Genomic DNA, 27,732 nt, shown 5'->3' with positions numbered 1-27,732 from the left:
TCCACATTGATAGGGGGACCATGAAGATGATCTGACTGGAAGAAACACTGGGAGGGGGACTTGTCTGCTAAAAGAACCCCCAAAAGGTGGGGGCAGGGAGTGCTCTGTCAGAGGCGTCCTTTGTTCGTTTGTTTTGATAAGCAGAGCTTTGCTTTAATTATTCATGATAATGTTTGCTCTGGAAGGGGCAGGCCTCTGATGTTGCAGCCGCCATGGGCCTGGGCTTGCTTCTCTGTGCAGTTAACACTAAAACAGCCTGCCTGACTCTTCTTGAGATGTGTCACCCGTGAGAGGTGAGAACGGCAGAAGTTTCATTTTCACTCGCTGCTGTGTCTGGAGAACTGGCATTAATGGCACTGGAGAAGAGGAAAAATGCCAAGAGATAACAGCTCCCGCTTTTGGAATGTTCTCTAAAGATCTGGTAGTCCAGTGGGCCTTCTTCTGAGTCATTTCACTGAAGCCTTACAAGGTAGGCAGATATTTTTCTTGTCGAAGGAATGAGAGAAGGGAAGCCTAGGAAGGCCTGTGGATACCCATCTAATAAATTGATCCATCTGGTTAGTAAGCCTGGGCCTGGCTCTGGAGCCGGTTCTTCTGTGGTACCACCCTAAAACTTCCCTTGGAGGAAACCAAGAAAGGGGGACTGGAGCAAAGACCCCACTCTGTTCTCACCACCTCCGCACCGCCTCATACTGTCAGTCCAAACAATTTGCTGTGCTTTCAGCCCATTTCCTGGTCTTAGCATCAATTGCCATCATTTCCGGCAGCATTCCAAAGTGATTCTTGTCTTGGCAGATCTTTGAGGTACTTACTCGGGGAGTTCTTTGGAAGGGAAGCACTTTGGAACAGTATGCACTAGTTCCCACATCCCCAGAGCATCTATGATTCATGCCCCTTGCAGGACAACTTCATGGAAACAGGCGTCTCTGACCCCAGGATGCTTGATGAACCGTGAATACTGGAGGAAGGGTGCTGAGCGACTGTGCACTTGAGCTGCACAGAGTAGAACCTCAGAGTCATCTTAGTGCGTGCCCTTCAGTCAGTCACCATATTCTGTGCACGCTGCTTTCTAAATATGTTCAGCATTCTCCACTTCGCTCCATCTCTGTTGCTAAGACTGGTAAATCCATGTTCTAGCCACTGTCTTCTCTCTCCTGCGTTGTGGTAGAGCCTCCTAGAGAGGCTCCCCATGTTTGCTGATTGCCCTCTTCTGCCCATTCTCCATTTTGTTGTCAGAATGACATTTGCAGTTCTGATCATGTTAAGCCTCTGCTTAAAAGGTCCCAGTACCTGCCCTGTTCTTAGGGTGCATTCTGAGCTCTTAAGCATGGTCAGGAAGAGTGCTTTGCAATAGATAACGTGAGCCACATGTGTAATGTAAAATTTTCTAGCAGCCACAATTAAAAGCAACTAATTGCACTAATTGCATTAATTAATTGCTTCTAATATTATACAGTATTTCACTTAACTCGGCCTATCCAAAACATTAGCATTTCGACATGTAATTAATATAAATAATAAATAGTGAACTGTTTTTCAGTTTTGTCCTTTACATTTTCCTCCAGTCATCTGCATGTATTTTGCAGTTGCACACATCTCTGTTCAGACTGCCCACATCTCACAAGCTCGAGTCCTCCATGCTGGGGGCTCCCTACCTGCACACTGCCTGAATCTTCCCTACCTCAAGGTGTTTTGTGTCTCTGGCTGCCTGCAGGGCATACACTCTGTCCTCCTCTTTGCCCAGCTTCTGGCGTAGGTGTGGGAGAGGAGGAGGCTGAGTAATGAGGGATTACCCCTGCCAAAGGACTGGGGGAGAAGGCCCAGAAAAGAGCCAGCTTTACTCTGCTGGCTGCAGGGCTGACAGGCATCTGAGGGTGAGTGAAGACTGAAGTCCTTGCTTTGCTACCAGCCTTGGGTTTACCAGATTTGGTTTATCTGAAGCTTTGTTGGGCAACCCAGATATTTCTGAGAAAATGAGAAGAATAAAGTGAGAAAAAGCTAGTGGCTCTGACATGCAGTCTCCTCTTCTGAGCACAGCTGGCTGTCTACCCACACTCAGGTCCCGTAGTAGGGAGCAAGGGTTCTGTGGCCAATTGGGAGGAGGCCCTGAGTTCTGGGGGCTTTCAGTCTCAGCAGGTCCCATTCCTTTGCTTATTCATGTTTTAAAAGTTGTAAGAGCCACGATACAGGTGCATCGAAATTGTTCTCACATTCTTTTCCTGTTGAATGTAATTCCAAGGAGAATGTAATTGTTTATTCTTTTCTAATTCCTTGGCATTTGCATAAGAGGCAGTGAGGTAGTGCTGAAGCATGTAGACTCTGAAGGTGATATTGCCCGAGTTTACGTCTTGATGGGACCACTGACAAGGTGGGTGAACTCGGTGTGTGCCTTTCTACCTCTGACCCTCAGTTTCCTCATCTGAAAAACGGGTGGATAATAATGTGTGCCTCATAGGGCTATTGAGATGATTGAAGGAGAGAATATACATATTCCTTAGTATCTGAAGGGTTCAGTGTATAACGAATCCTTGATGAAGATTAGTCTGTAGCCCATCACCCCAGGATTTCTAGAATATTATCCTCCATTGATAAGGCTTTCCTTTTCATTAATTCAGCCGTTAGTCAGCTCAGGAGGGTTCACTTCGGGAGGGCCACTCCAGGTACTTTGCTGTCAAGCTTCTCTTGCATAACATTTTGCACCTCTCCCTCACACTTGGTTTTCTGCTATGTGTATTATCTATGGAAGTAGAAAAAAAGATGGACATCCATGAAGGTTCAGTTTTTGCCGTCCGTGTCTATATAGGCAATGGAAAATAGCCAAACGTATTTCAGTGAATGAAATGTACTGTTTGGGCTTCAGGCTGTTTATCTAGGTGCAGTGCTGAGTTTGTGTTACTTGGTCCGAACCGTTGGCTTTCTAATTATTGCAAGTCGAAGCACTGAGGTGTAGCTTCTTATCTCTGATCCTTAAAAGAGACACCCGTCTTGGGAAGTAGTCTGTTCCTTTCCATTGGTCTCTAGCCATCTTGGCTAGACACAGGTGATTGCAGGCACTTTATTTACCATCTGAGTCCTCGGTAATGTCACATAAAGAAAGATTTTGTGTGGAATACCTTTTTCTTTTTCCTGGTACTGGGCATTGAACTCAGGACTTTGTACTTGCGAGGCAGGCGTGGTGCCAAGGAGCTAAATCCCCTGGCCCTTATGTGGAATATCTTAATAATCGCCTTGCCTATGTAGTGCTTGTACACTTGTACAGAAGCCTTTCTCACACACTTTTTAGTGACCTTGTGAGACTGATAACAAAATAGGGTACTGGCTCCACCTTGTAGAGGCTGAAGGTGAGACTCAAAGGTATATAATTTTCTGACAGCCACACTGAGACTATAGGAGTTGGGGCTGGAACCCAATTGAGAGTTGGGCATGTACGTGTGTGTTTTCCACCAAATTTTCTGTGGACACAATCCTTATTTCTAGAAGTCCTGGCAACCTTTATAAAGAAAAGAAGTAAGATTGAGGTGTAAAATAATTTTGAAACTGCAGGTAGTGGTCATTTGGATATCTGTCATTTTCACTTGTTTGTTTGTATTATGCTTTTAGAATTAGATCATAAAGGAAGGTTCTGCCTCGAGACTACCTTCTTTCGTGTTGTCCCTCATCCCTACAGCTTCCATTCCTAAGAAGTTGCCCCCTTGTGTGCAACTCAAGATGGCTACACCAGGCCTGCTTTCCAGGAACGTAGTTTTCATGCAGCTATTTTGAAAGTAGGAATGGGAGGTGATGTCCCAACCTTTAAAAGTACAGTTTAAAATTACACTTGTCACTTCCACTCATTCCATCCGCTAGAACTTAGCCATATGTCAACAAGCAACTGCGGAGGCCTGAGAAATACAGTTTTTATTCTAGGAGGCCATGAACTCAACTGAAATGTAGGGGTGCTCTCACTGTAAGATAGAGGAGAATGAATATAGGCAACTACTGGCTAATCTAGTTGTTGCTAACCTTTTGGTTTTAAGAATAGTTCATTTTTGACCTGTGGTGCAGACATTTTAACATAAAATGCTTGACTTCTGTAATTCTAAGTATATGACATGGTGAGGAGAAAATCATAGTACATTCTAGTTGCTGGCACATTGCAAAACAAAATAACTGCATGAAAACTAGGGTCCTGAAGAATGGCAAAAATTCCAAATGGAAAGTTAATGTGCATTTTGCATTTCTGGAGAATATTGTATTACTGGAATTATAAGAAGTGACAGAAATTATTAACTTGAGGGAGCAAGCATAGAAGCTTAAATTAGCCACACATTGATATCACTTGCACCTTTTTTCTCTCAAAGGATAAAGTCATATTGCATTGATATTTTCCTCCCAGTATGCCTTCATTCTTTGGTAGAAGAATAAAGAGAAAAGTATTTTGTAGCTGTGGGTTTAGCACAGACAAAATTAAGGCTGTTTGAGGTTAGGAGTATATAGTCTGGCAGATTGTGTGGGGGTGTTTCCACATATGTGGGTGTCAGTATGTTTGTGATGAATTGTTTGTAGATTTGGGGGGAAGGGGAAGTCCTTTGTGTGTTAATGTAGACTCTAAGGATGGCTTCAATCATTATGTTTTCTTTCTTACTAATGATTCCGGTTAGGGAGCATCAGAAAAAGGATGTAGGCATATCGAGGCGGCAGTGACTGAAGGAAGGTTGGGTGATGAACTAGTAGTGTGTACCTGTGTTTGTGCATTGGAAGTAATGCAGCGGCTTTGGCAGGTCCCCGTTATTCTGTCTTGGAAAATGGGGGTGAATGGAGCCTGGCCTTTGCCCTTAAGGGACCATTTGGTTTTGTAGGGCTATAACATGTAAACAGATTACTCAATATGACAAGTCTCTTTCAGACCAAAGGACACAGTGGAGGGGAGAAGCAACCATCTCTGCCAGAAGCTGTGCATTTGGAGGTACAAGGGCCATTCATTGTGCAGGCTCTGAACATACAAATATACACAGGAGCTCTGGCCCCAAGACTGTCAGTTTCTTAGAAAGATAGTTTGTCATCAGGGCCTCTCAGGGCTGACCTGTTACCACTTCTCTGTCCGCTGTTGTACTTGCTCCTCAGATACTCATCCTTCAGCTCTACCATGATACCACTGTTGTTCATCCTTGTGCCTCTGCATGTGTTGGTCCTTCTCCTTGAGATATCCATGGCCCTTGCCACTGGCATCCTTTAAATTTTAGGAGGCCGATTAGCGGAACACCTATCCTCATGGTTCTATTGAGCTGTAGGAATTCTCTCCTCCACTCATGTGTATTTATCAAACATTTGACCCCTAATTTGTTCATATGTGTGCCTGGCGCTTTGTTTACTGGGATCTCTCTAATGCAGCAACTCTTTCCTTTTCATTTGAATCTCTAGCAATGTCCTTGGTCAGTACGTATTTGAGGCATTGATCACTGGAGTCCATTGTGTCACACAGAAGTGACTATTTTTCCTGACATTGAATTAGACCAAAAGTCTAAGTATTTGACTGTCTTTTTATAGTGGACAAAGATGAGGTATTCTGGAAGTTATTCACAGTAGGGTTTATGAATCTGGAAGGCAAGGTGGTAACACAGCTTTTTATACTGTTGGATTTTGATTGCTCATTGATTAATCAGCCAGTGTTATATTGAATACATACAATGTACCTGAGCCAGTGCTACATTCTGGGTGATTAGAAAAAGGCAAATGGGACAGCATCGCTCTAGACACTTAGTATTTATTGAATTGCAGGTATAAAATGTCCCAGTTTTAAAAGCACTTTCCATCTAATGTGGGTGGGAAAAAGCAGGTCAGGAGATCAAGGCATAAAAAGAAAATATCTACAGGAAATAGTAGATAAACAGCCAGATAATGAAAGCTTGGAGAAACAGTTTCCTGAGAAGGTGAAATAATTTGGGGGCCATGGAACAAAGACACCTAGTGAGTAGACAACACCCTATAGCGGAAAAGGTGGGAAGAAGAGTTTATGAGTGATGGAGAACAGAGGATTTATGGGGTTTTTGTAAGGTGCAGTGGGTGACATGATTTCCTACACAGCTTTCCCACTACCTAGATAGTGATAATGTGAAAAGCAGGTGTCTTAGGTTCTTATTGAAATACAAAACTACAATTTTCTTGTGGGATACTCTTTTCTTAGCCTTTATACTCGGGAAAGGTATATATTTGGTGCTTTAGCCAAAGAAGAAATTTGATTTCTGGAAAAAAAAAAGTTTGATCATCTTGGAAGAGAATTATGTAGACTATTGACTTTTTAAACCTTCACTGATTTGATATTTGCCTCTGAAAACCTCAGGGGAACTGGATCCATATCAATTCAGCATGAATGGTGGCTGGCCCAGGGGAGGGCCCTGCTTTCCATTATCTGTACATTAGTTATCTAATTTAGACTTTTCAAGGTTGACAGATTTCCTTTTTTGTTTTTTACTAATTCTATGGCAGATTATCTTATGAGCTGTTGATATGCTCAGGCCACTTCTCCATCATCTGCATTGGTACAGTCAGGGAACAATAATCAATGTTATCATGAAGTTAATGGAAACACATTCAAAATGCTGACGACAGTCACCTCACAGCTTCCAAAGCAAGGCCTAGGTGGTTTCTGGATTATCCTCTTGTATGTTTCTTTTTTCTATATACCATTGGCCCATCTGTTTTCATATATATTACTCGTGTAGCAGAAAGTTAACTTTTTATCCTAATAATAAATGATTCAGCTTATATTATTCAGTTTTCATTTAGAAAAAACCTCAACACATCCAGGACAGTAAATTAGATGTCATCAACAAATGTGCTAGTTGGTGACTCCCTGCGTCCCTGACCCAGAACGCTTTAGTCTCTTCCCCTCATACCACCTATACCTGCTCTGCATGCCCCTCCATTTTCCATGATTCCCAGGTGCCCAGTCTTCTCACACTTCTCTCCCCAAAGAGGGCATCATGTGCACCTACCCTCCCTCCAGGTTGTGTGCTACATTAGTATCCCCATTACCAGCCTCCGTGCAGGAATAAATCCCTTGCTCACCTGAAGTTGTACGTGGGAGCTGCCAGCCTCTAAAATCGATTGGACCTTTAGGGGAAGTTGCTGGCCTATGTTGGTCAACTTCAAAAGGATGCATGTCTGCTTCACAACTTTTGGTGGTGACTTTCATGTTAACCATGCTTCAAACATGTTGTTTAGAGCTAAAGTAAGGCTTTTTTTTTATTTAAAAATTTCTTTCTTCATCATTAAAGTTCTAAAAGTGATTCACAAAAAATATTTTGTCATTATAGTAAAAAACTTCTTGCGCGTGCCGTGCTTACATTTGAAAGTAAAACCAAAGGTGAGCTTAAAATTCCTTTTTAAAAATAAATTCTCACTGAAATTTATCATATTGAGTTGTGGAAACATGACTTACAGAAAAGTACCTTCAGTACTAAGTGAAAGAAACATACTACAAATTAATTGCAAATAAATTCACATGGCAGAGTTTACATCTTGAAAGGACGATGAATATTTTAACAACTTTTTTCTTCAGATGTGTTATATACCTGACTTTTAGCTTTATCTTAATAATCCCTAAAATATATTCCTTTTTTTTTTCTTTGGTACCAGGGATCAAACTTGGGACCTTGTGCTTGTGAGGCAGGCCGTGGCACCACTGAGCTAAATCCCTGGTCCAATATATTTAAATTTTTAAGTGACATTAAACTTTCACTTAATTTCTTAAAAAGCTGATAACATTTTTAAAATTAAACCTGAACAACAACAATAAAGCAAATAAAAAAAGTATAAAATATTTTCAAATGAGCCTGGTTCTCAACTTTTCCCAAATTGTCATGTTTTTCTTATGTCAGATGTTGAGAAGAGATAGCTTCATATGAGTGTTTTTGATGTCTAAATTCTTAAATGAGTTTATAGTCTTTTGGGGATAGCAGTAATATCCATTTTAAGAGTTGGGATTTTGCTTTTTTGTTTTTGTTGGGTTTTGGTAGTAATTGGTTATACTTCTTTCAGCCTCTGCCAGATATTAGAACACTACGTGCATTTTTAATTACATATAAAAGAAATTTGACATTGAGTCTTCTGTGGCATTCTGTGGCTGGTAGGAAATGTGGTAGCATATTGCAAAGGCTTTTTGACTTTCAACAGCTAAACTTACTTCAACATGTAGAGTGGTTACTGATCTTCATAACAAATCTAGGCTTCCTCAATATTTCAAACAAATTCGCCAAGAATCTAACACTTTGCCCTCAGGTGAACATTCAGAAGGTGTTAACAGTTGTTTAAAAGGAGCATGGCCCCAGGAGTTTGTCTAACCCTGAGTAACCCTGGGCAGTGCTTTGCAGGGCAGGGTGGGCCCAACAAGTGAGCTATGTCTTGCGAGGCTCCAGTTTAATCTCATGAAGAACACTTGTGCCCTGCACATCAAGTTTATGGGAGCCCCTGTCCCCACCACCCCTTCTGCCTTCTTCCGTTTTTGTAAACAGCCTTTTGACATCACCACCATCATAGTGATATTTTTCATTCATTTGGGACTTTGTAGTTGACCCCTCATTTCACATACTGGGTCCTATCAAATCTTCTTAGCTCCAAGGGAAGGGGAAAACTTTTTTTTTTCATTCCTTCCCCACACATTTAGAAATCATAGGTCTTAAAAAAGTTAACTGACTTTACAAGGCCGCAGTTCTTATTATGCAGGAAAGCCAGAACTAGAATAATCTGTGTTTTGATGATTAGTCCATTGTTTTCCCCACTACAGCAGTGGCTCTTGAAGTGTGGTCTCTGAACCCCCAGTGTCAATATCAATTTCACCTGAGTATTTGCTGGAAATGTGATTCTTGGGCCCTCCCCAATTGAACCAGCCCTCCTCAATCAGACATTCTGCAGGTGGGGTCATGCTTCTTTTTCTTTACAAGCTCTTTAGGGGATTCTAATTCTAATCAAAGTGTAAGAACTACCATTCTAGAGGACTGGTTATAACAAAAGAGATGACTGGGGAGGGGGGGTTAAACTATTTAAAGATAGAAATTACTCTGGATTTCTTGTGGTGTTTTTATGAATGATAGTACTATATACTGTGTATAAAGTTTGTGCTATGCTCTGTGAATAGAATGGAGAGCAAGTCAAATGTACCCTTCTGTTCTTATGAAACTTACACTCTGGCCAAGAGAAAGATTCCAGCCATTCATTAAGTTTAGAGGTTAGGTGTGGAGATCAGAGAAGTCTTCTTTGAGTGTTTTGTTTAATGACTGTATCTCAAATTCTCCAAGCTTCTTTGCTCTGGGGCTTGTTTTCTTCCTTCTGCACCTAGTTACTACTTTCTCTTTTATATCTTGGCTTGAATTTCACTTCCTAAGTTCCTGAAGTCATGCACAGGGATTCAGAGAGGGAGGGGAACCTTCAAAACAGGAAAAAGGGCCTTGTAGACAGGAAAGTGAGAGTGATGAGGAGAGAAAGTGGACATGACCGAGTCCACACAGTGGGGGTAACTGGACTTGATTACAGAACCTTTACTACTCTAACCTCCACACAGTTAAGAAGGACTCCGAGATGTGTGTGTGGGAGAAGGCTGCTACCATGTGGAAATGGGAACATTGGATGCTAGGCCATGTGCTGGGCTTGGGCAAAAGTAGAGGAAGGATGAGCTCTTGCACATGAGTTGGTGGTGGAGGTTCTACAGAGAAACTGTTTTAAACTAGTGCTGTCCAAAATAGATATAGATATATATCTATATAGATATATAGATATATATCTATATCTATATATCTATATAGATATATATATGCCATGTATGTGATTTCATGTTCTAGTCATCTGATCTAAAAAATAAAAACAGACAAAATTAGTAATATATTTTATCCAAACCAATATATGCAAAGCATGATAATTTCAACAAAACCAATATGAAAAGTTTACATTGCTTTTTTATACTGTCTTAAATTCAGTATATATTATACTTGCCATCTCAATTCATACGCTAGATTTTCAGAAGTAGAAGGTAAAGGTAATCCTGCCAGGACTATAAAATATTTTATATCACTTTAGTTTTTTAAGAAAGTTAATTAAAAGCAAATTAGAAGTTCTGTTCTTTAGTTACTTTAGAAACATTTCATGCTCATAGCCATGCGGCTCAAGCCAGCTGCATCGGAGGGTGTCGTTATCGGCATTTGTGGTCTTTGCTCAAAATCTTCTCGCTCATATTCTGAATGTCTGTTACTTACTGAGGGCATGGCTTAGCTTCTGAATTTCAGGGTTTTGAGCAACCTAACATAGTTATCTACTCTATGAGGAGTCAACCTTGCATAGGGTAGTCATGGTTTTATGGTTATTTTAGAAATTTTTGAGAGAAGGGTAAATGTTTGCCCTGTAAGTTACTGTGTTGTGTAAATGCAGTAGCCCAGGCTCAACCACCTCGCAGCCTTTGGGTAAGCAAGTAATGGATGAATGAAAAATTGCTATGGAGCTCAAATTAATGAGTACACATTTTATTTTATATAGCAGATATTTTAAGTGCTTTTGGAATTCTAAAGAATAAAGCCTTTGATCTTTCAATAACGAGCTAAGTCAAAAACTTTGGGAAAAAATATTAAAGATTCAGCTGAGATTGAAGAGAAATTCGGGCAAAGTGAAGTCAGTGAATAAATTGGTGTTGGTGTCTTTAGTTGTGGCATCCACGGCTTGAGCAGTCATTGCTGAGCTATGGAGTGATGTTTACAGTTTACCGTTTGTGGTGTCAGAACAGCTTAGTGATATTTTTTCTCTGCAGTGGTTTATCCCCTGGGTGGCTTCAGTTCTCAACTGCTGCTGAGTGTGATGTGAAAGCAGTTGATGGGTCTTTGCTGATTTCCGCTGACCGTACCGGGGGCAATTCATACCTCTCAGGAAGGATTTTTCCTCTTTCCCAAGTTGTATTTCCCTTTCCTCATCTGAGAAATTTCCAGGTTCTTAATCCAAGCCCTGAAGACACTAACCCTTGGCATGCCCGTATGTCTAGAAGCTACAGTAATAAATGAATAAAGAGAAACAGGTGAAACTCACTATAACAGAAATCTGGGCACGTCAGAATCCTTATCTTTGTAGGACTTGGATTAGAAATTTCAAAATTAGCAGAGCAGGAAATGGATATAGAAAATTTACATCAATGATGTATATTTCCAAGGAACTCTGAAACCTTGGGTGCAGAATTCTGCTACATGTTCATATTTCATGCTGCAGTTCTTTCTCTTAAAGGCAACTTGATAGCATAGCACATTTGACATATCATTTATACTCTCTCAGATGCAGCTCCAGAGGGAACCTTTGGAAATGACTTTCACAAAATGACACATTTGGCTTCCCAGAGCGGTTGTCACTCAGGAGGTTGAGGTCTGAGGTGTGGGATGAAGGATTAGAGGAAAGTTTTCAGAATCCTCCTTCTTTATTTTTTTAGGCTCTGAAAGATGGGGAAGAGGTAAAAATGATCTTTGTGGGTGAAGGCACCCTCCATTCCCCGGAGAGGACTGCAGGTTCGTCAGATTTAAGCAACAGGCAAGCATTTCCTCTCCTCTGCCTGTACTCAGTCTTTGTTGCAAACCAAGGTATCAATTTCATTCATTTAGAGTTCAGCAGAACTGAGACAGCTGCCAGGGTGGTATTGCCCTGAACAAAATGGAAGCCTGCCTGGTGCTGTCACCTAATTTGCTATGTAGTCTGATTTCAAAGTAACACAGTGCTGGGGCTAAAGTGACAGAATCTGATATTATGTAGAGGTAGTGAGAGTAGATCGCTTTGAGGAGGAGACATATAAGAAGAGACTGGAACGAAGAGTGAACTGGGAGAGAATCAGTGTTCCAGGCAGAGTGAGTAGCATGTGCCAAGGCCCTGAGGTAGTGGCATGTGAAGTAGGGCAGTGCTATAACTGTGACTCGCCTCCAAGAGGGGCATTGAGGGGAGATGAAGTTGGAAAGGTGGCTGGACCTAGATAGTGCAGACAGCAGGCCTTAGAGTCTTTTGACTTTTATGTACACTTATTTCATCTTCACCTTTTGTGGGGTTGTGAACATTTTTGGCGGTCCGCTGAATCCTTCTGATCACTTTTATAGAATAATGTTTTTAAATACATGAAATCTAGGAATGTCAAAGAAACCAATTATGTGGATATATATACTGTGTTAAGGTCCCCTGAAAGGGACACACTTGCTGTGATTTACATTTGCAAAGGATGCTCCGACAGCTGTAGGGAGAAGAGACTGGAAGCCAGAACTGGAAGTGAGATGGGGCCGGGGGCAACGCTCTTTCCACAGGGCCCCCACCTCCACAGAGGGGTTGTTTAACACAGTCTCTCTAAATACAAAAAGGAAAACGTGTGACTTCTCTTTATATGAAATCTACAGTCTTAGTGCAAGAAGAAAAACATAGAACTTCTATTTATATTGAATTTGCCCTCATTCTTTTTCATTGTTCTACTGAATATGTGTTTTATAATATTCTAATATACTAGGACATCCGTACACTTCATAGAATTCATGAATAAATCTACATATATTGGAAGTTCATGCGAGGAAAGTATTTCTGATGGTGTTGTTTGATCAATCCAATCTGATTGTCTTGGCTTAGGGAGCATGATCCTGTAAGAAACTAAAAATGCCACACTGATTTACACCACATTCCATTTCAGATACATTTTGTGGGAAAGTGTGAATGCCACAACTCAACCTTGCTAAATGTCAGTTGTGTTTTCAAACACCCTCACCTCTCCTTAAGATCCCTCATCTGGCTGTAAATCTATTTACACCTGATTAGACCTACTGTCGCCTGTGAGGTGGCATGGACCAGCCCCCAACAAGTTTGCTGTGGGTACTACCACACGGGGAAAGTGATTCTTAATATTTGCCCTAAAATTCAAGAGGTTCTGGGGAGAGCCCTGTATGGGTAGCCTTGTGAGCTAGGTGCGCTCACCCTCTGCCTCAGTCGTCCCTTTGGGACTTAAGTCCTGGTGATTTAAGTCTCTGTTGTCTGCTTGTCACAAACAGACCTCTCTTGAACATTTTCACACACTCCTGAGGTGGCAGCAGGCCACGTGGAGTGTGTCATTCCAGGCACAGTTTGGCGAAGTGTCGGGGAGGGCAGGACACTTCCTGCTTTATACTCAGGAGGAATATCTGGAGTGGAGGAGGAGGGCAGGGAGGAGGGTAGAGAGCAGCTTTTCAGGAAACTGGCTCCAGTTACTGCTGAACCACCACCACTGCCTCTCCCCAGTAAAACATTTTTTCTTTCCTTTTGTAAATACAGAAATTGTTTTATAAAAAAAGAAGCCCAAGTATTTTATGAGTGAGCTGAAATCTTCAGGTAGGCTATTAGGATGAAAACAAGTACTGAATGGCTACAGGTAGGGTCCACTCCTCAGATCAAGCTGTGGGTGATGGGGGCCAGGGAGATGCTATCTCAGCCATGCTGCACATTGATGAGAAGACTTTTGCCTCCCTGCCTTGCCGGTAGAAACTGGTTGATGGAATTGGGTACAGAGCCTGGCCAAGCCCACTGCTCCTAGGCCCCAACTAGGAAGCCATATTCGCCATCCCATGTTTTTTCTGCTCCTCTGAACTCTGAGTTCTGCTTGTTTCAGACACCGCCCCTTTCTTTGGCTGAGTTCTTCCGTGATTGTTTTAAATTTCATATTAGTATTTGCAGAAATGGAAATCTGGAGGTAAACTGATTAGACACTGGAAAGATAGTTTGATAGATCACCACAAAGTAACTTGGCTAAAATGTCAGGGCACAAAGAGGCCTGGCCTCTGTATAATTCTTTGGAATACCTGGCCAGAAGCAAAACAGTAGTAGATGATAAGCATCTGAGCTACATCAGCCTCTCTGCAGTTTCTCTCCAACCAGTGGTTAAAAAGACACAGTCACTAGAAGGACTGAAATACAGTAGATCTTGGGTAGAATAGTTAATGTTTGCCCAGAAATAGCATTGAGGGAAACAACAGAAACCTTGATATGCTTTGTCAAAATAAAACAAAACTTAGTTAAGAGATTTCAACAAAAAGAAAAGCAAATGGTTTGTAATGAAAAAATGCCCAAAGGCATCCCCTTCAGTCTCCTTTATTCTCTCTGTCCTTCCTATGCCCTTCAGAATGTGGTTGCCTATGACGGATGGATTGGTTTGATTTGGGGGACTGGATGTCTTCAGCTTGTTGCTGAAGAATTTCATGGGATTTCCTAAGTGCCTTCCTTGTTGCATTTGAGATATGTTTGGTCCCTGAGGTGCCAGTAAACTCCAGTTTTCCTTATATTAGAAGGCCTTTGAGAATGAGCTCGAGGGGCGTTTTGAATTTTCGAAGTCTTGCTTTCCTCATTCTCATTTATGTGTTTGTTTATGTTTGTGCCAAATTACCACTGGAAATAACAGAGCCTCGAGGGTGACCCAATGCTCCTCAGAGTTTCTCTCAGAGAAGACTTTGGGGTGTCTTAGTTCCCCCTTCAGAATCTCCTTATTTGGAAATATGCCTATTGAACAGTTTTTCAGTTCCACCCTCCATCGGTATATTGTGAAAATATTTTCCAATATTTAGGCTGCCCTGAGTGATTCTAGACTTGACTGGAGCTGGATGTCTGAAAGTTTTTATTGACTGCTAGTTAGACCTTTCTCCCTTGCCACCACTGCAAAACAGGGAGAGGCCAGCAAATTCAGATGTATTCACTTCTGCTGGATGCCAGGCTCAAGAAACATGTCTAATGTGTGACTACTAAAAACTCACAAGAAATGCAGATTTATTAATAAACCCATCCCCATTTAGCAGATAAAGACACTGAGGCTAAAGTGTGTAATGAATTCAGCAAGGTCTCAAGTGTGCTGACTTCAGCGTGTCTTGTGACACCTTCGCTTAGCTGTCTTTTCTTTAGCAGGTGCATTAGTGATTTCTTTTTCTTTTTTTTTTTTTTTCATGGTTTCCAAAAATGAATGGGTTTCCTCCTGGGCTTCCAGTCCTCCTTCATGTCCTCTTGGTCCCTTTTAAAAGAAACGACTCTGTGTCGCATTCCTTTTCTCCATGGGTCTTACAAGGCAGTGGCTCACTGGGGCACCGATTTAATGAAATAAAAATTTCAAGCGTGTTTGGCTTGATTCTAAGTGATACAGATAGAGAATTGTGAATGCTTTGTAGTCGAGTTTAAAGGGAAGAGAAAGGTGGAAAGTAGGTCAAATATGGTAACTGGGTAATGTCTTCTTAAGGGAGGCACAGTGAAGATTTAGCTCTTAAAAATGGAAAAATAAATGGCACATTCATAGAACTTTGTCACTTCCATATCCTGAAAGTTTCAGGATAATTCACCAGTTATTTAATGTATCCCGGCAACTAGTCTAATGTGTAATTTATATGGATATTGATTTATTCCTTCCTAACATTTTGAAGTATATATTGTTATCCTACAGAAACTCTGGCTAAGGGAGGTTTATTGACTTGTCCAAGGTTAGACAATTGCCCAGGTTGCCAGACCTTGTCCAGGGTTAGATAGCTGGGGGCAGGAGTGGAGACAGATCTGAGAGAGGTTGGCTGGAGAGCCCTTAACCACTGCGCTAACCTGCCTTTCAGTGGCAGCCGCTCAATTTCGCAATTTCATGGGGTTTTAAAGATTATTTTTCTTTGTAATTAGAACCAGCTCACCATACAGTTGGAAGGGTAAATATTTGTCATGCTTAGTGACAGACGTGATGGGTTAAAGAGAAAAGGTCTAAGACAAAGTCATGTACTTTCTCTTGCATATTCCTCCATCTGTATTTACTCTGGGAAAGGTCACTTGAGCACAAGTGCTTAGATTTCTTGCTTCTAAGCAGCTTCCTTGTGGTTAAAACCTTGCTGTATAAGTGGTTTTAAAATGTTTGTAATAAGGTACATGGTATGGACAGGTGGTCATTAAATTAGAGACTTCTTAACTAGGCCCTTTGTGATGGTATTTTTCGTAAGTGACAGAAATCGTAAAGTGATTTTTGTTTTGCTCCCAAATGGCAAACCTTCTCTGATGGTATCCACTGGATGGAGTTTTACTGGAAGAGACAGTGGTTCTGGGAGACCTGGGCTATTTGTCTTGTCAGTCAGCTACCTGGCTATGGTTTGTGGTAGAAAAGGAGGGGAGGGAGGAGAGTAAAAAGGCCTGAAATGGTAAATTACTGTAGGTTCTTGAGAAAAATAGAATTAGAAGCATTTGTGGTTCAGATGAAAATAGCACATTTCCTTTCTGCTTGGACTGTGGGGGGTCAAAGTGCTCCAGGGAATAGAAAATAAATAAAAATTGATCCTTCACCAGTTGAAGGAAATGTTCTGACTCTGGGAACTGAAATGACAGCTACAGATTTGAAGATAACTATGAAGCACATCTGAAGGTTAAAAAAAACCAAAACAACGGGAGACTTAAAAAAATAGAGAGGATGAACTACCATGTTAGGACATGTAGCCTTTAGAGAATACTTTATGCAGCCCTTTTCTGAAACTGACCACTGGGAACAGGACCTGAGCAGGTGTGGGATGTTTGGTGCTCACCAGGATCCTTCTGTTTCTTCTGCAGGTGAGAAGCCTTACAAGTGCTCATGGGAAGGATGCGAGTGGCGTTTTGCACGGAGCGATGAGCTCACAAGGCACTACAGGAAACACACAGGTGCAAAGCCCTTTAAATGCAACCACTGCGACAGGTAAGGGGATGGAGATGCTGCTTGGATAAGGAAGGAAGATGATGGTGTGGGTTGGAGGATGAACTGTAATGTGCTCTTGCATCGGTACGTGCCTGACTCACAGATCCTCAGGCCTGGAATTGTCTTTTACTTCTCCACTGAGAAAACCAGTGAGAGAGCGTGTCCCCGTGCATGTAATCAAGGGGTGGCATGAATTCCTGATTCCATTACAGGAGCATTAACTAGCTTAGGCCCAGTGCTAGTCACCGATCATCAGCAAGACAGTTCCTACACTTGGGGAGGTGACATGACAGGTGAGTTTAGTAAAATATGAAAAGCGACAGGGTAGGCAATGATCACTTATAGCTGCTGCTTCTGATATTTTTAACATCGATGCTGCTTTCTCTCATCCTTCATAATATAAAAGCATAGAAAGCTTGCTTAACAGCAGAAAGGTTAGTTTGTAAGGCTTTTAGTGATCTGAACCGTTCTTCCCCTCTTAAAGGAAGTCCAAGAAACGGCCCAAAAGATGGCTTTGAGAACTCATCCTGTAATTCAGTTTCTAAACCTTCAGTATTTGATAGTGGAAGAAGGATCACGTAGCAGCGTATACTGCCCGAGTAATAGTATCTGACAGGCCTGGCCTTATCAACCAATAAACCCCAAAATGGAGGCTCTGCAGGCCAAGGTGAAGGCAGGATTAGGTTTAGACATAATCAAATAACGGGCTTGCATCTGAGCGTGTTATTCTTCTAATCCTATTTCTGTGTTTAAAAGGAAGCTTAAAGAAAATTAACCAATTTTTAATGCAATACTAAAGGTCTCAGTTATGATGAGAAAAATGCTTCTAATATGATAAAAGCCCCTGAAAGCCTCAGGGTTCCCTGGCTTGGGCAGCAGCTCACAGGATGGCAGGAGAGACTGCAGGATGTCAGCAGAGGTCTGGCTCTCCTAGGGAGGAAATGCAGTCACTTTCACATCCTGCCTCTCTGCGTTTTGTGTCCTGCACCTCCTGCTGGCTAGGCCTTCCTCTGTAGTGTCTGTTTTTCAAGCGGGCCAGAGATGTCCAGGTCTCGCAGCTGGCCAGGTTGGCTTGGTGATCCTTTAAAATGCTTACTAAAGAGCAGTTACGTTTTTCCTCCTTTTTCTCCTTCTTCCGGAAGAGGCTATTTTCCTCTTATCTTCATTCTTTGAGAACTAAATAAAGATCCCGTGCCTCCTGGAGCCCAGAGATAGCTTCCCCCACTCCACCCATCGCTGGCATTGAGGAAGTGCACTTCCTACAGCTATTGTCTCCCACTCCCCAGGAACTCTGTTTTGCTGCCCAGGGACACAACTTGTGGTTTCATTTCCTGGCATCCCTTGAAGTTCTCCTGAGTGTATGTGAATCAGCAGCTGTCCTTTCCCAGAGATGTCCTAGCAGAGTTTCTCCTTTTTGCTGTCTCCACTCAATTCCCATCTCAAGGTTCCCTGATTTACTCCTCTCTGGCGCTGGCTAAGGAAGAAGTCATGCAGACAGTGACCCTGCCCACCGCCCTAGGACAGAGAGCTTTCCATGTTGTTAGCGGGGATGAGGTTGGATTCTTTGTGGGTTGTCATAGTGCCACGCAGTAGGGACAACCCCGTCTCCGAACGGTGTTGAGGCTGTTACTTGAAGACTGTGAGCATCCCAGTCCTTAGCAGAAGTCAGTGTTCCGGGGAGATGACCAGGATTTGTATTCCTCAATTTGCATTCACTCACTTGCTGAGGAATTCAGTCAGTCTTGCCATTTTCGTGACTTAGGTGGAGAGGTCTTCCAAACTTACTGGAGGATTTGGTGAAGGAACCATCCGTTGTGGGTGATTTGGGTAGTCTTTTGCTTCTTTTTGGGGGGCGGGGTTGAGACAGGGTCTCACTATGTAGTTGAGACTGACCTGGAACTCACTATGTAGCCCAGGCTGGTCTCGAACTCACAGCGAGCCTCCTGCCTCAGCCTCCCGAGTGCTGGGATTACAGGCATGTGCCACCATGCCCGGCTTGCTTCATTTTCTTCATCAAAAGACATTATGGGGTTTGGAGTATAAACTTGCTGAGCAGGTGGTAAAGGTTCTGTGTTGCGGTATTGGGGGAGATGTGCATACATCAGAGACCTGTGCCACACAGGCTGGTAATACATTTTCAACATCAGAAGTGAGAGATAGGATTTTCATTAGTGTCTCAAGGCAGGCAGCACCTTGCATCTCAATCAAAGCAGACGTGCTAAGCGTAGATGGGTTTGGGAGGGTGTGTGGGAAAATGGAGTGATCACAAGGCCCAGAAGGGAGACCTGGGGTGACCAGAAAGTTGGCATTCCTTGGGAAGCTTTTACCTTTAGAAACAGAGAGCAGTCTTTGGAAGGACCCAGTGCCCTGTTGGTACCACAGTATATGTGAGTGTACTTGTTGCCTCTTCAAGTTTGAGCAATTAAACTGCTCTATTTAGAAGCTAAACAGGGTTTGAGCTTCATTCCCTAAGTGTGTACTAAGCCTAATTTAGGCTTTTATTTTATCCAGAGGACAGTTTAAATAATGCACGCAGTGTATTTATCTATTTTTCCCATACTTATTGAGACTGTCAAATGTCATACAAAAAAGTTCATATTTTTGGCTGTGTCTGAGAAAAGAAACAGCTCTTGCTGTAGTGGGCTCACATGCCCACATGACTGTCAGTAACTGGGACTGAATAGCTGAATAGCCGTCACTATCCATTTACAGTGACCATGTGGGGACTGCTTTTCCACTGTCTTTGCCAGCACTTTTTGCCTCCTCTACATGGAAGCAAACCATTTGTGGCCAAGTATTATCTTATCGCTCTGTGGTTTCTTCTTTCCAAAATGAGCAATTATTTTTGTATCCATTTATTAGAAGAAGAAAGAGATAAACCAAGAGTGCTGTGTCTTTCTTTCTTCCTTTTTGTTTTTGGTACCAGGGATTGAACTCCAGTCCTTGTGCTGTGTGTTTTTTACACTTGGCTGCTGCAATTTCATTCTTTGTCTCCCTGGCACCTGCAGACCCTACATTTTGTGACCTCTTGGCTTCGCGTTTGTGTTGGGGAGAGAACACTAAGGTGATTGTGCCATTTCCTTACCGTCAGGCTGAACCTCATAACCCACTGAGTCATCAGTTACCAGAGGGATGAGTTGTTTTCCAGCCTATAGAGCAAGCACCAGGCTGCTGATTGTAGTGAAGAGGGCTCTGCTTCCCTTCGAGGCAGTATACACAGCCTCATTCTATCCACTCAGCAGAGCTGTAAGCCAGGGGGACTGCTATAAGGTTAGACCAACCAAAGTCTTGGACATTTGGTCTTTATGGCAGAGCACTTACAGGTAAGAAGAGGTGCCAGCTAATCTCTTAGCCCTTTACTGCTCTAAAGGATAGCTGTCGGCATAATTGCCGTATGCCTTCAGGGTGCCTTTTTCATAAGCACAAGAAATGACCAGCAAGTTTGACTAGTCCTCTTGAATGTACGAATTTTAATCATTAAGTATCTTCTAATTTAATGTCATCTCACTGCTGTACAATCATAAACACTCCCGGTAGTGTATTGCCCTTAAAATTGTTTGATTCTGCATTTCTAGCTGCTGAGTTATCTATCTATTATCTTCTATTCCTTTGTGGGAGTCAGGAACAAATATAAATTAACAAACCTAAATTAATCCATGACTAAGTGTCTTGCTGGTGCATTGAATTTAAATAAAAACCTCAATGGTGAGAAAAGTGGTATAATTCTAAGCATATATTTTCTAGAATTTGTATAAATAATGATGTTAATTTGATTCTGTGGGGATGCACTTACATTTTATACCATGTCAAAGAATTGCTTGGTTTATTTCCACTTGTCCTCCTGAAAAAGACTGAAGGACAAAGGCAGATGCTTATACATAGATAGTGTTAGGTCCCACAAGTAGTAAGAGCAGAGTATAAGATGAAGCCATACATGACAGAGTGGTTCTTTCTCGTAAACTTATACACCAAGAATTCTATTTTCCTAAAAGTTTCCAGGACACAGAAAGGAAAGTGAAGAGGTTTTACCCTCTGTCAGAACTCTGTTCACATCTCACCACCCAAAGCCCCTGTGCTCCTCCTTTTCAGGACAGGCCAGGATTCCTGGTGCCAGCTTTGTTGCTTTCTCATAGGTCCTGACTGCTCAGGCCCAACCACTGAACCTTCGGATTAATGTTCCGTTGACACTATGAGCAGTGAACACACATTTAGCATTGTGTTTATTTCCTTTACAAATTTGGTATCCTATTATTCTGTACATTAAAAGTCCCACATAGATCCTCCTGGGCTAACAACAAGGAGTGCAGGGCTGTGTTCTCCTCTGGCAGCTCCAGGGAGGAGTGTTTCATTGCTTTTCTAGCTTCTGGAGGCTGCACCATCACTGGCTCATGACTCCCATCCCACCCTCAGTCCTTCTGCGGCACCTGTATGATTATCTTCCAATTCTCTCTTCCATTTTTAAAGCACCTTCTGATCATACTGGGCCCACCTAGATGATCCAGAATAATCTCCCTCCTTGGGAGATCAGCTGATTAGCAAATGAATTCCATCCACAAACGCAGACCCCTTTTCCATGTAAATCAACACAGCCATGGGTTCCAGGGATTAGGTTTAGATATTTGAGAATAGGGGAAATTCTGCCTACCACAGGCTCCTTAAATTGATAGCTCAGAGTCTCTTTGTCTCAGCCTAAAAAGCAAATGTTGGTAAGAGTATAGGCTTCTAGAGTCAGACTACCTGGATTGAAATCTCAGTTAGGCTACTGTCTGATGGACATCTCATCCAGTAGTTGGGATAAGAATGTTTTGTTTATAGGGTTCTTGTGGAAATGTTAACCTTAAAAAGGAAAAACAAAGAGACCATCCCAATTTAGATTTCATTCTCTGGGTTTTAGCATAAATGAAGGAGAAAGAGAAAGAAAGAAGAGGAAAGAAAGAGAGGGAAAGAGAACAAGCCACAAACAATTCTGAACTGTGCCCCAAGGCAAGGCAAGTGCAGGCTATGTAACATTTTCCAGTATACCAGGGAAACTTACCAATGCTTTATAGCAAGTCAGATCTCCTTCAGAGGCATCTTTAGGGGATTATCCGAAGAGCTTGCTTATACTAAATCAGGTCCTGAAATAAGTGGGTGTAATGAGCATTGTTACTATTCAGTATGTTATTGGATTTGATTGTTTTCTGCTGCAATTTTCCCATTCTTAGTTTGTCCTTTTGCCTCTGTCCTGCTTCACTTTGTTTCCTTGTGGGGCTGTCCTATCATGTACCTATTTAAGGAATGGACACAAACAGAGGGTGTGGAGAATGTTAGGGTAAGAGGACAGGGTATATTTTTGATTTGCTTGTTTTAAGAATGAAATCCTGCCTTGAGCAGGAAGCGCTATTAACCTGAGTGGGGCAGCTTGCTAACACTGTAATGGATTTGGGGCGATGGGAATGTCTCAGGCATCACGGGAGCCTGGAATGTTCTCATAGGGAAAGGAGAGGTCTTTTGGGGAATAGGACTCCAAGTGAGAGCACCCAGTCAGATCCAAACGTAACCATTCCTTAGGTGAGTCTTCACTGAGACTCCAGCCAAAAGCTGAGACTACAGGATGCTAGGATAAGGAAGAGGCCACACTATTAATTGGAAGATACAGAAACCTGACTGGAACTGGTGTTGGTGTCAAAGGGTATTAATAACTCCAGTAGCCAACAAGAGCATGATTAGATCTGGCTTTAGGCTTGGCATCCGGGTTTTCAGACGCTATCACCAGGACTTTGCTTTCTCTTGCCATCCCCTCAGCTGCCTTTTTCTGTATAGACTTCCTTCGAGGGTAGGCTTTTGCCCACAGTGTCTCCAGGGTGACATCTTCACAGTTTAGAAATCCCAGGGGAAAGAGCTCTGTCTTCCAATAATTTCAGCGGGTGTATAGGCCACACCTCTGTGAGTCACGTGACTGCCGCTTACTGGCTCCCGGCGGGTAAAGGGTAGCCCCACACTGCTGAGAATGTCAGAGGTTGCTACCCAGGGGAAGAGTGCATGACAACTGCATCCACTCTGATGCTGGGAAGGGCGCTCAAGCAAGAACCACAGGGAGCAAGGCATAGTCCGAAGACTGGGCTCAGATATTCACCCATGTACACAGCTTGAGGACCCTCACCGTGGAAAGTTGCTGAAGATGGATATTGAGGGACCCCCACAGCCATCACAGTGCCTGTGTGTTATTACATACTCAGTAAATGATGCCCTTCTCCACTTTTTCCTTGACTTGATTGCAGAGTGTCTGCATGGGTCTTTCAATATCTCAGGCAGCATTTCTGGGCTTTCATTATAAAGTTTGGCACTGAAATCTAGGCATTGAAATGTTGCAGTCGCACTATTTGATGTTACAGACTAGTTATTATTTACTATTTGTATAGTATATGAACATGACACGTTTTCAAAGCATGTTTGGATTCATTTCTTCTTTAATAATGACAATTATAATAGCTTAACATGCATTGAGATCTTACTATGTGCTAGGCAGTATTCTGAGTACTTGACATAGATCATCTCATTTAATTCTCACAACTAACCTGAGAGAGCAGTGCTATGGATACCCCCCTTTGTTAGAGGAAGAACAAGGCCAGGGAAGTTAATGAACTCAGAGTCACAAAGCTATCAGAAGATCCGGGACTCAGTTCACCTCCCAACACACTGCGCCAGTGTTCAGCTTGTGTGCTAGATCTCTCTTTAAAGCAAGATTGATAGTGGGCCAGGGATTTAGCTCAGTGGTTCGGTGGCCTGCCTTGCAAGCGCAAGGACCCGAGTTCAATCCCCAGTACCAAAAAAAAAAAAAAAAAGCAAGATTGATAGTTTCCTAAGGGGCACTGGAAGTAGAGCTCTCCCTCTGGGTGTCTCTAACATCCTCACCATTGTCCCTTTCTGTGTTCCAGGTGTTTTTCCAGGTCTGACCATCTTGCCCTCCATATGAAGAGACATATCTAAAACCCTGAAGGCCAGAGTTGTCATGGTGTTGGCTGATGTCTGAAGGAGATGCCGGGTGTCAGGGGGCTGGACTTCCGGCAGGGACCCACTGCCTCGCAGAAGAAAGTTCTCACTTAGAAACCTCTGTGTACACACACACCCACACACACCTTCTCACACACAGACCCACACACGCCCACACTGTCATGCACTCAACTATATTTAAAATATATACGTCTATTCCTTATGCCTTGCCGTAGCCAGCTGGTAGAAGACAAAGAAGGAGGAAACCAGGTGGACTCAGCAAGGCAGACTGGCTGCTTGCTTCAGCACTATTGGAATTACTTCCTGCTGTTGCCAAGGGAAATCAAAGCAAATGGATTCAACATCTCTGCCGGTGGATGGCAGTATGAGGGGCTTATTTAACTTGCTTCTCCGTGCAACTTGATAGGAGAATCCAGCTCTTAAAGTTGCTTATGTGTAGCACTAATGTTTCTTTTTAAATAGTTGGGGGAAAATGACCTAGAAAACCAAATTGCAGTTTGGTAGCCAAAATTAACTCTTGGTTTATTTGTCCTTTGTGTGTGAAAAGTCCTACTATTCCGTGCGCCAGACTTCCTCACAGAACTGTTGATTGGTTTTGGTTCTTCTTAGTACCATTTGAGATCTTTCCAGTCGATACCAACGGCCTTAGCGGCGGCAGACTCTGGAATAACACGTTGTTGTTACACCTATCTGGCCTGCAACTCTCTAGACTTCACTCTCCAGGGAGGAGTTTTCTTTACTTACTTTTTGACTCTTGCACACCATATGCACTAGGGATTCCGGAAACTTCTAGCATGACTGCAAAGTGGCCAAGAGAATAAAGTCCTTGATGATATATCACAGTATATCCCTTGAGCCTCACCTTATTGCCAGTGCTAGATTTTTTCTTTTTAATCTCTGTTTTTTGCTAAGGAAAACTTGAAAAGCTTATTTGGAAGCTTAAATGTTTTATCTTTTCTCCATGGACGTAACCTCTCCAGGACACTGTCGGCACCTGGATGTCCAGCTCTCAAAGCAGCCAATCAGACCGGATATCACAGTTCTCTCTCATCTTCCTTGAGGCACGATGACCGCAGACCGTAGTGCTCAGCCACTGTGCTGTGTGTCACTGCTACCCTATAACCAGTTACAGCCTAGATGTCACTAGTCTCAAAGGGCAGCTGCGTACTTAATCTAACTCTGGGTCATGACCTGAAAAAAAGCCAAAAATATTACTCTATTCAGGAGTGGGGAAAACTGAGGATGCCTCCCAAGTCTAGTGGCTTCACAAAACCACCCTATCTTTTTCTCTCCTATCTGCTGAGCTCACACTACCCGACTGGTTACGATACACAGTGCAGAATGCCATGGTGGGAATGAAGGGTTGACCTTTAAGGAAAGGGTGAAAGTGTTTCTTTTGTGATGCTTCTAGGTTTCTTTCTGGGAGTAGAGGGGAGCTAGGCCCACCATGACTTGTGACTTACAGCACCCAGGATCAACAGAGACCCCACATTGACTCTGCAAGCTGACGCCTAGCGGGTTTGCAGTCCTCACTCACACCCCCGCCCCACAAACACACATCCGACATTGGTCTCTATCTACCCGCACTCTTAGCTAGCTGGCACCGGCCTCAACTCCAAAGACTGCCTTTAGGACCATCCAATGGCCTATGCAAGCAAGCGGGGTGGTTATTAGGACAGATTGTATATTTTGTATATTCTGGGACCATCCCTTCAAGACATGTCTCAATAACAAACATGGCATTTGGTCCGCACATGGTTGCTGCTCCTTCATACCAGCTGGCTCCCCTCCTGTCCTCCTCTGAGTCTTTGACTCCTTGACTGTTAAAATGTTACCCATACATACTTGGGATGCAAAACTGAAGTCTTTCAAAGGAAATAATATAAGAAACATAAACACATATATGACAGCAGCCTTCAAGATCCTTGGCATTTTGGGTTTTCAGCTTTGTGCAACCTTTGTTTTCACTGAAATGTTGAAACTACTTCTCTGAGGATAAAGGAACCTCCTTGCCACAAATGCTATAGCTGCCAGTTGGACGCTTGGGGCGTTTCAAGGTCTGGCCCTTATAATTTTCTTTCTCTTTTTTCTTCTTTTCAATTTAGACCAAAAAACAAACAAACAAACAAAAAAAAACAAAAAATAAAAAATAAAAAATAAAAAAAAACAACAAAAAAAGGAAACAACACCCTAAGCATACACACACTGCGCACACACATACACAAAATCTGTCCATTTGCCGGAGGCAATTATGTATATGTTAGTTAGAGGGTATTTAAAAAAATCAGTTTTATTCCAAAGATTTAAAACTAGACATGACTTAGAAACAATTTCTGGAGCACTGCTTGCTGACAATCTCATAGTTCTCTACTGCATTTGAGCGTGTTTAATGGCCAGTCCATCAGGGCGTAGCATGGGATTATATCTGAATGTGTGGTGCGTCCTTTTTGGATGATGGATGTGTGAGGGACCTTGAACCTCGACTGTATTAAACTGTAGCACCTCTTGTCAGTGCACTAGATGAAACTTTAGACGCCCACGTTTTGTTGGTTCATTTCTTTTCCTTTCCGTCGCAGAACTCCAGCGTCCATGCACGCACACACCAGTGGTGGCCTTAAGCCATGGCTGCCACGATTTATAAATGTTCTCTCCTGAGCTGGAACTGCACTTCCCTCTCAAAATGCTATTATGAAGGGTTTATAATACTTAATTTAATATTTGAACTGACCAATGCAAGGCTCTATGAAAAAGAAAGTTTGTTTTTGTTTTTTTTTTAAGAATGCAAAAGAGTAACCATTGCTGTTTGCTCTCTGTCTTCATCTGTGGTCTCCTTAGAATGTGGCAGAACAAAGGCCCTTTGGTCCTCCTCCGTGTCTGAAATGTTCAGTAACTTCTCCCCCTTTTGTATCAGTGAGGTCCTTTGTAATCTGCCCCTGACCTTTTGCAGAGCAGGGTGCCGGAACCTCGATGATGGTGCTTGCTTGCTTGCTTCAGTCATTTGTTAACTGAGAACTGGCCTGAGAATTCAGTGGGTGCTAAGTGTATGGCTTTGAAACTTCTCTAGCCTAGATTGACACCTGTGAATAATAACCAGTCCAGACCGTGGTGGGCGTGGGGGTGGCCCTGATCATTTTGGAGATGGCTTTTTGATAAATTGTCCATCATCTCTGATGTGCACAGGTTTTCCAAGAAATAACCTGAGTGCACCAGGCTCCCGAGAGGACTGGTTATTTTAAGCAGTGCTTGAGGGGACGTTTGAAACACAGGAAACCCCTTTCTCCTTTAAATTGTTACCTCCTAACATTCCAGGGGATCCCAGGTTTGAAAGGAAAAAGCTGGCATGGTGTTTCTTGCGGCTGTCCTCTCGAGCACACTCTATCCAGGGTTCAGAGTTGGATGGGTAGAAAAAGTGTTTCTAAGCCACTGATGATTTATTTCAAGTTATGCTTCTCTCTCCTACCACGTGGCTGCAAACCAGAGATGTGGAATCCTGAATTACAATGCTGCTCCTAGCTACTGGCCTCCTGCCCCACTGTTGGTTCACTGGCCCAGCTTATACCTGGTGGTGATGAGTATTTTATGTCCAGAAGAAGAAATGTTTGGATTCCATGACAAAGCTGCATTTTGTAAAAATATCGGAGACCCCAAAACGACCTTCATGCTGACCATTTCCTTCTCCTCTCTCTGTGTTTTCCCTGCAAAGCCCTACAAATAATCCCTTCTCTCAATGCCATCTCCTCCCACCCACACCTCCTGTGCCCTTTACATCTTCGATTGCCTGATTATAACAGGGTAAAAGACAGCCAACCTCATGCGTGATGAGCAGAACGGATTCCTAGTTTTAAGAAATCTTCTTTGAAGCCAGAGAAGATTTTTAAAGGACTTTAGTTTGAGATAAGCTTCCAGATTATCCATGTCTATTTGCATCAAAGGGGAAATAAACGGGGTTTTTTTGGGTGGCTCATCCAGCACTTTCAGAACATTCTACCCACAGCCTTCACTCCTGCGTTCTATGGGAAAGCCAAAAGAAATAAACTCAAATTGCAAGAACAACAAAGCCCAGTGAT

At 42.6% G+C, this 27,732-nt stretch overlaps 1 protein-coding gene across 2 annotated transcripts in view; it reads left to right on the top strand.

The window, feature by feature from the left end:
* Window positions 1-23,836, top strand: part of Klf7 (Kruppel like factor 7) — a 79,463-nt gene extending 55,627 nt beyond the window's left edge. For both annotated transcript variants that reach the window (XM_010616090.2, XM_033764577.1), the window contains exons 3-4: window positions 16,549-16,672; window positions 23,590-23,836. In XM_010616090.2, coding sequence (XP_010614392.1) covers window positions 16,549-16,672; window positions 23,590-23,641 — 176 coding nt within the window. In that variant the 3' untranslated portion in view covers window positions 23,642-23,836. The remainder of the gene's footprint in view (window positions 1-16,548; window positions 16,673-23,589) is intronic.
* Window positions 23,837-27,732: the final 3,896 nt, after the last annotated feature.

This window comes from Fukomys damarensis, unplaced genomic scaffold (genome assembly GCF_012274545.1).
Source record: "Fukomys damarensis isolate Sample0158 unplaced genomic scaffold, DMR_v1.0_HiC HiC_scaffold_16, whole genome shotgun sequence".
NCBI classification, from domain to species: Eukaryota; Metazoa; Chordata; class Mammalia; order Rodentia; family Bathyergidae; genus Fukomys; species Fukomys damarensis.
Note: the sequence above shows the minus strand (reverse complement) of the source record. Positions and strands in the feature narration are given on the sequence as shown.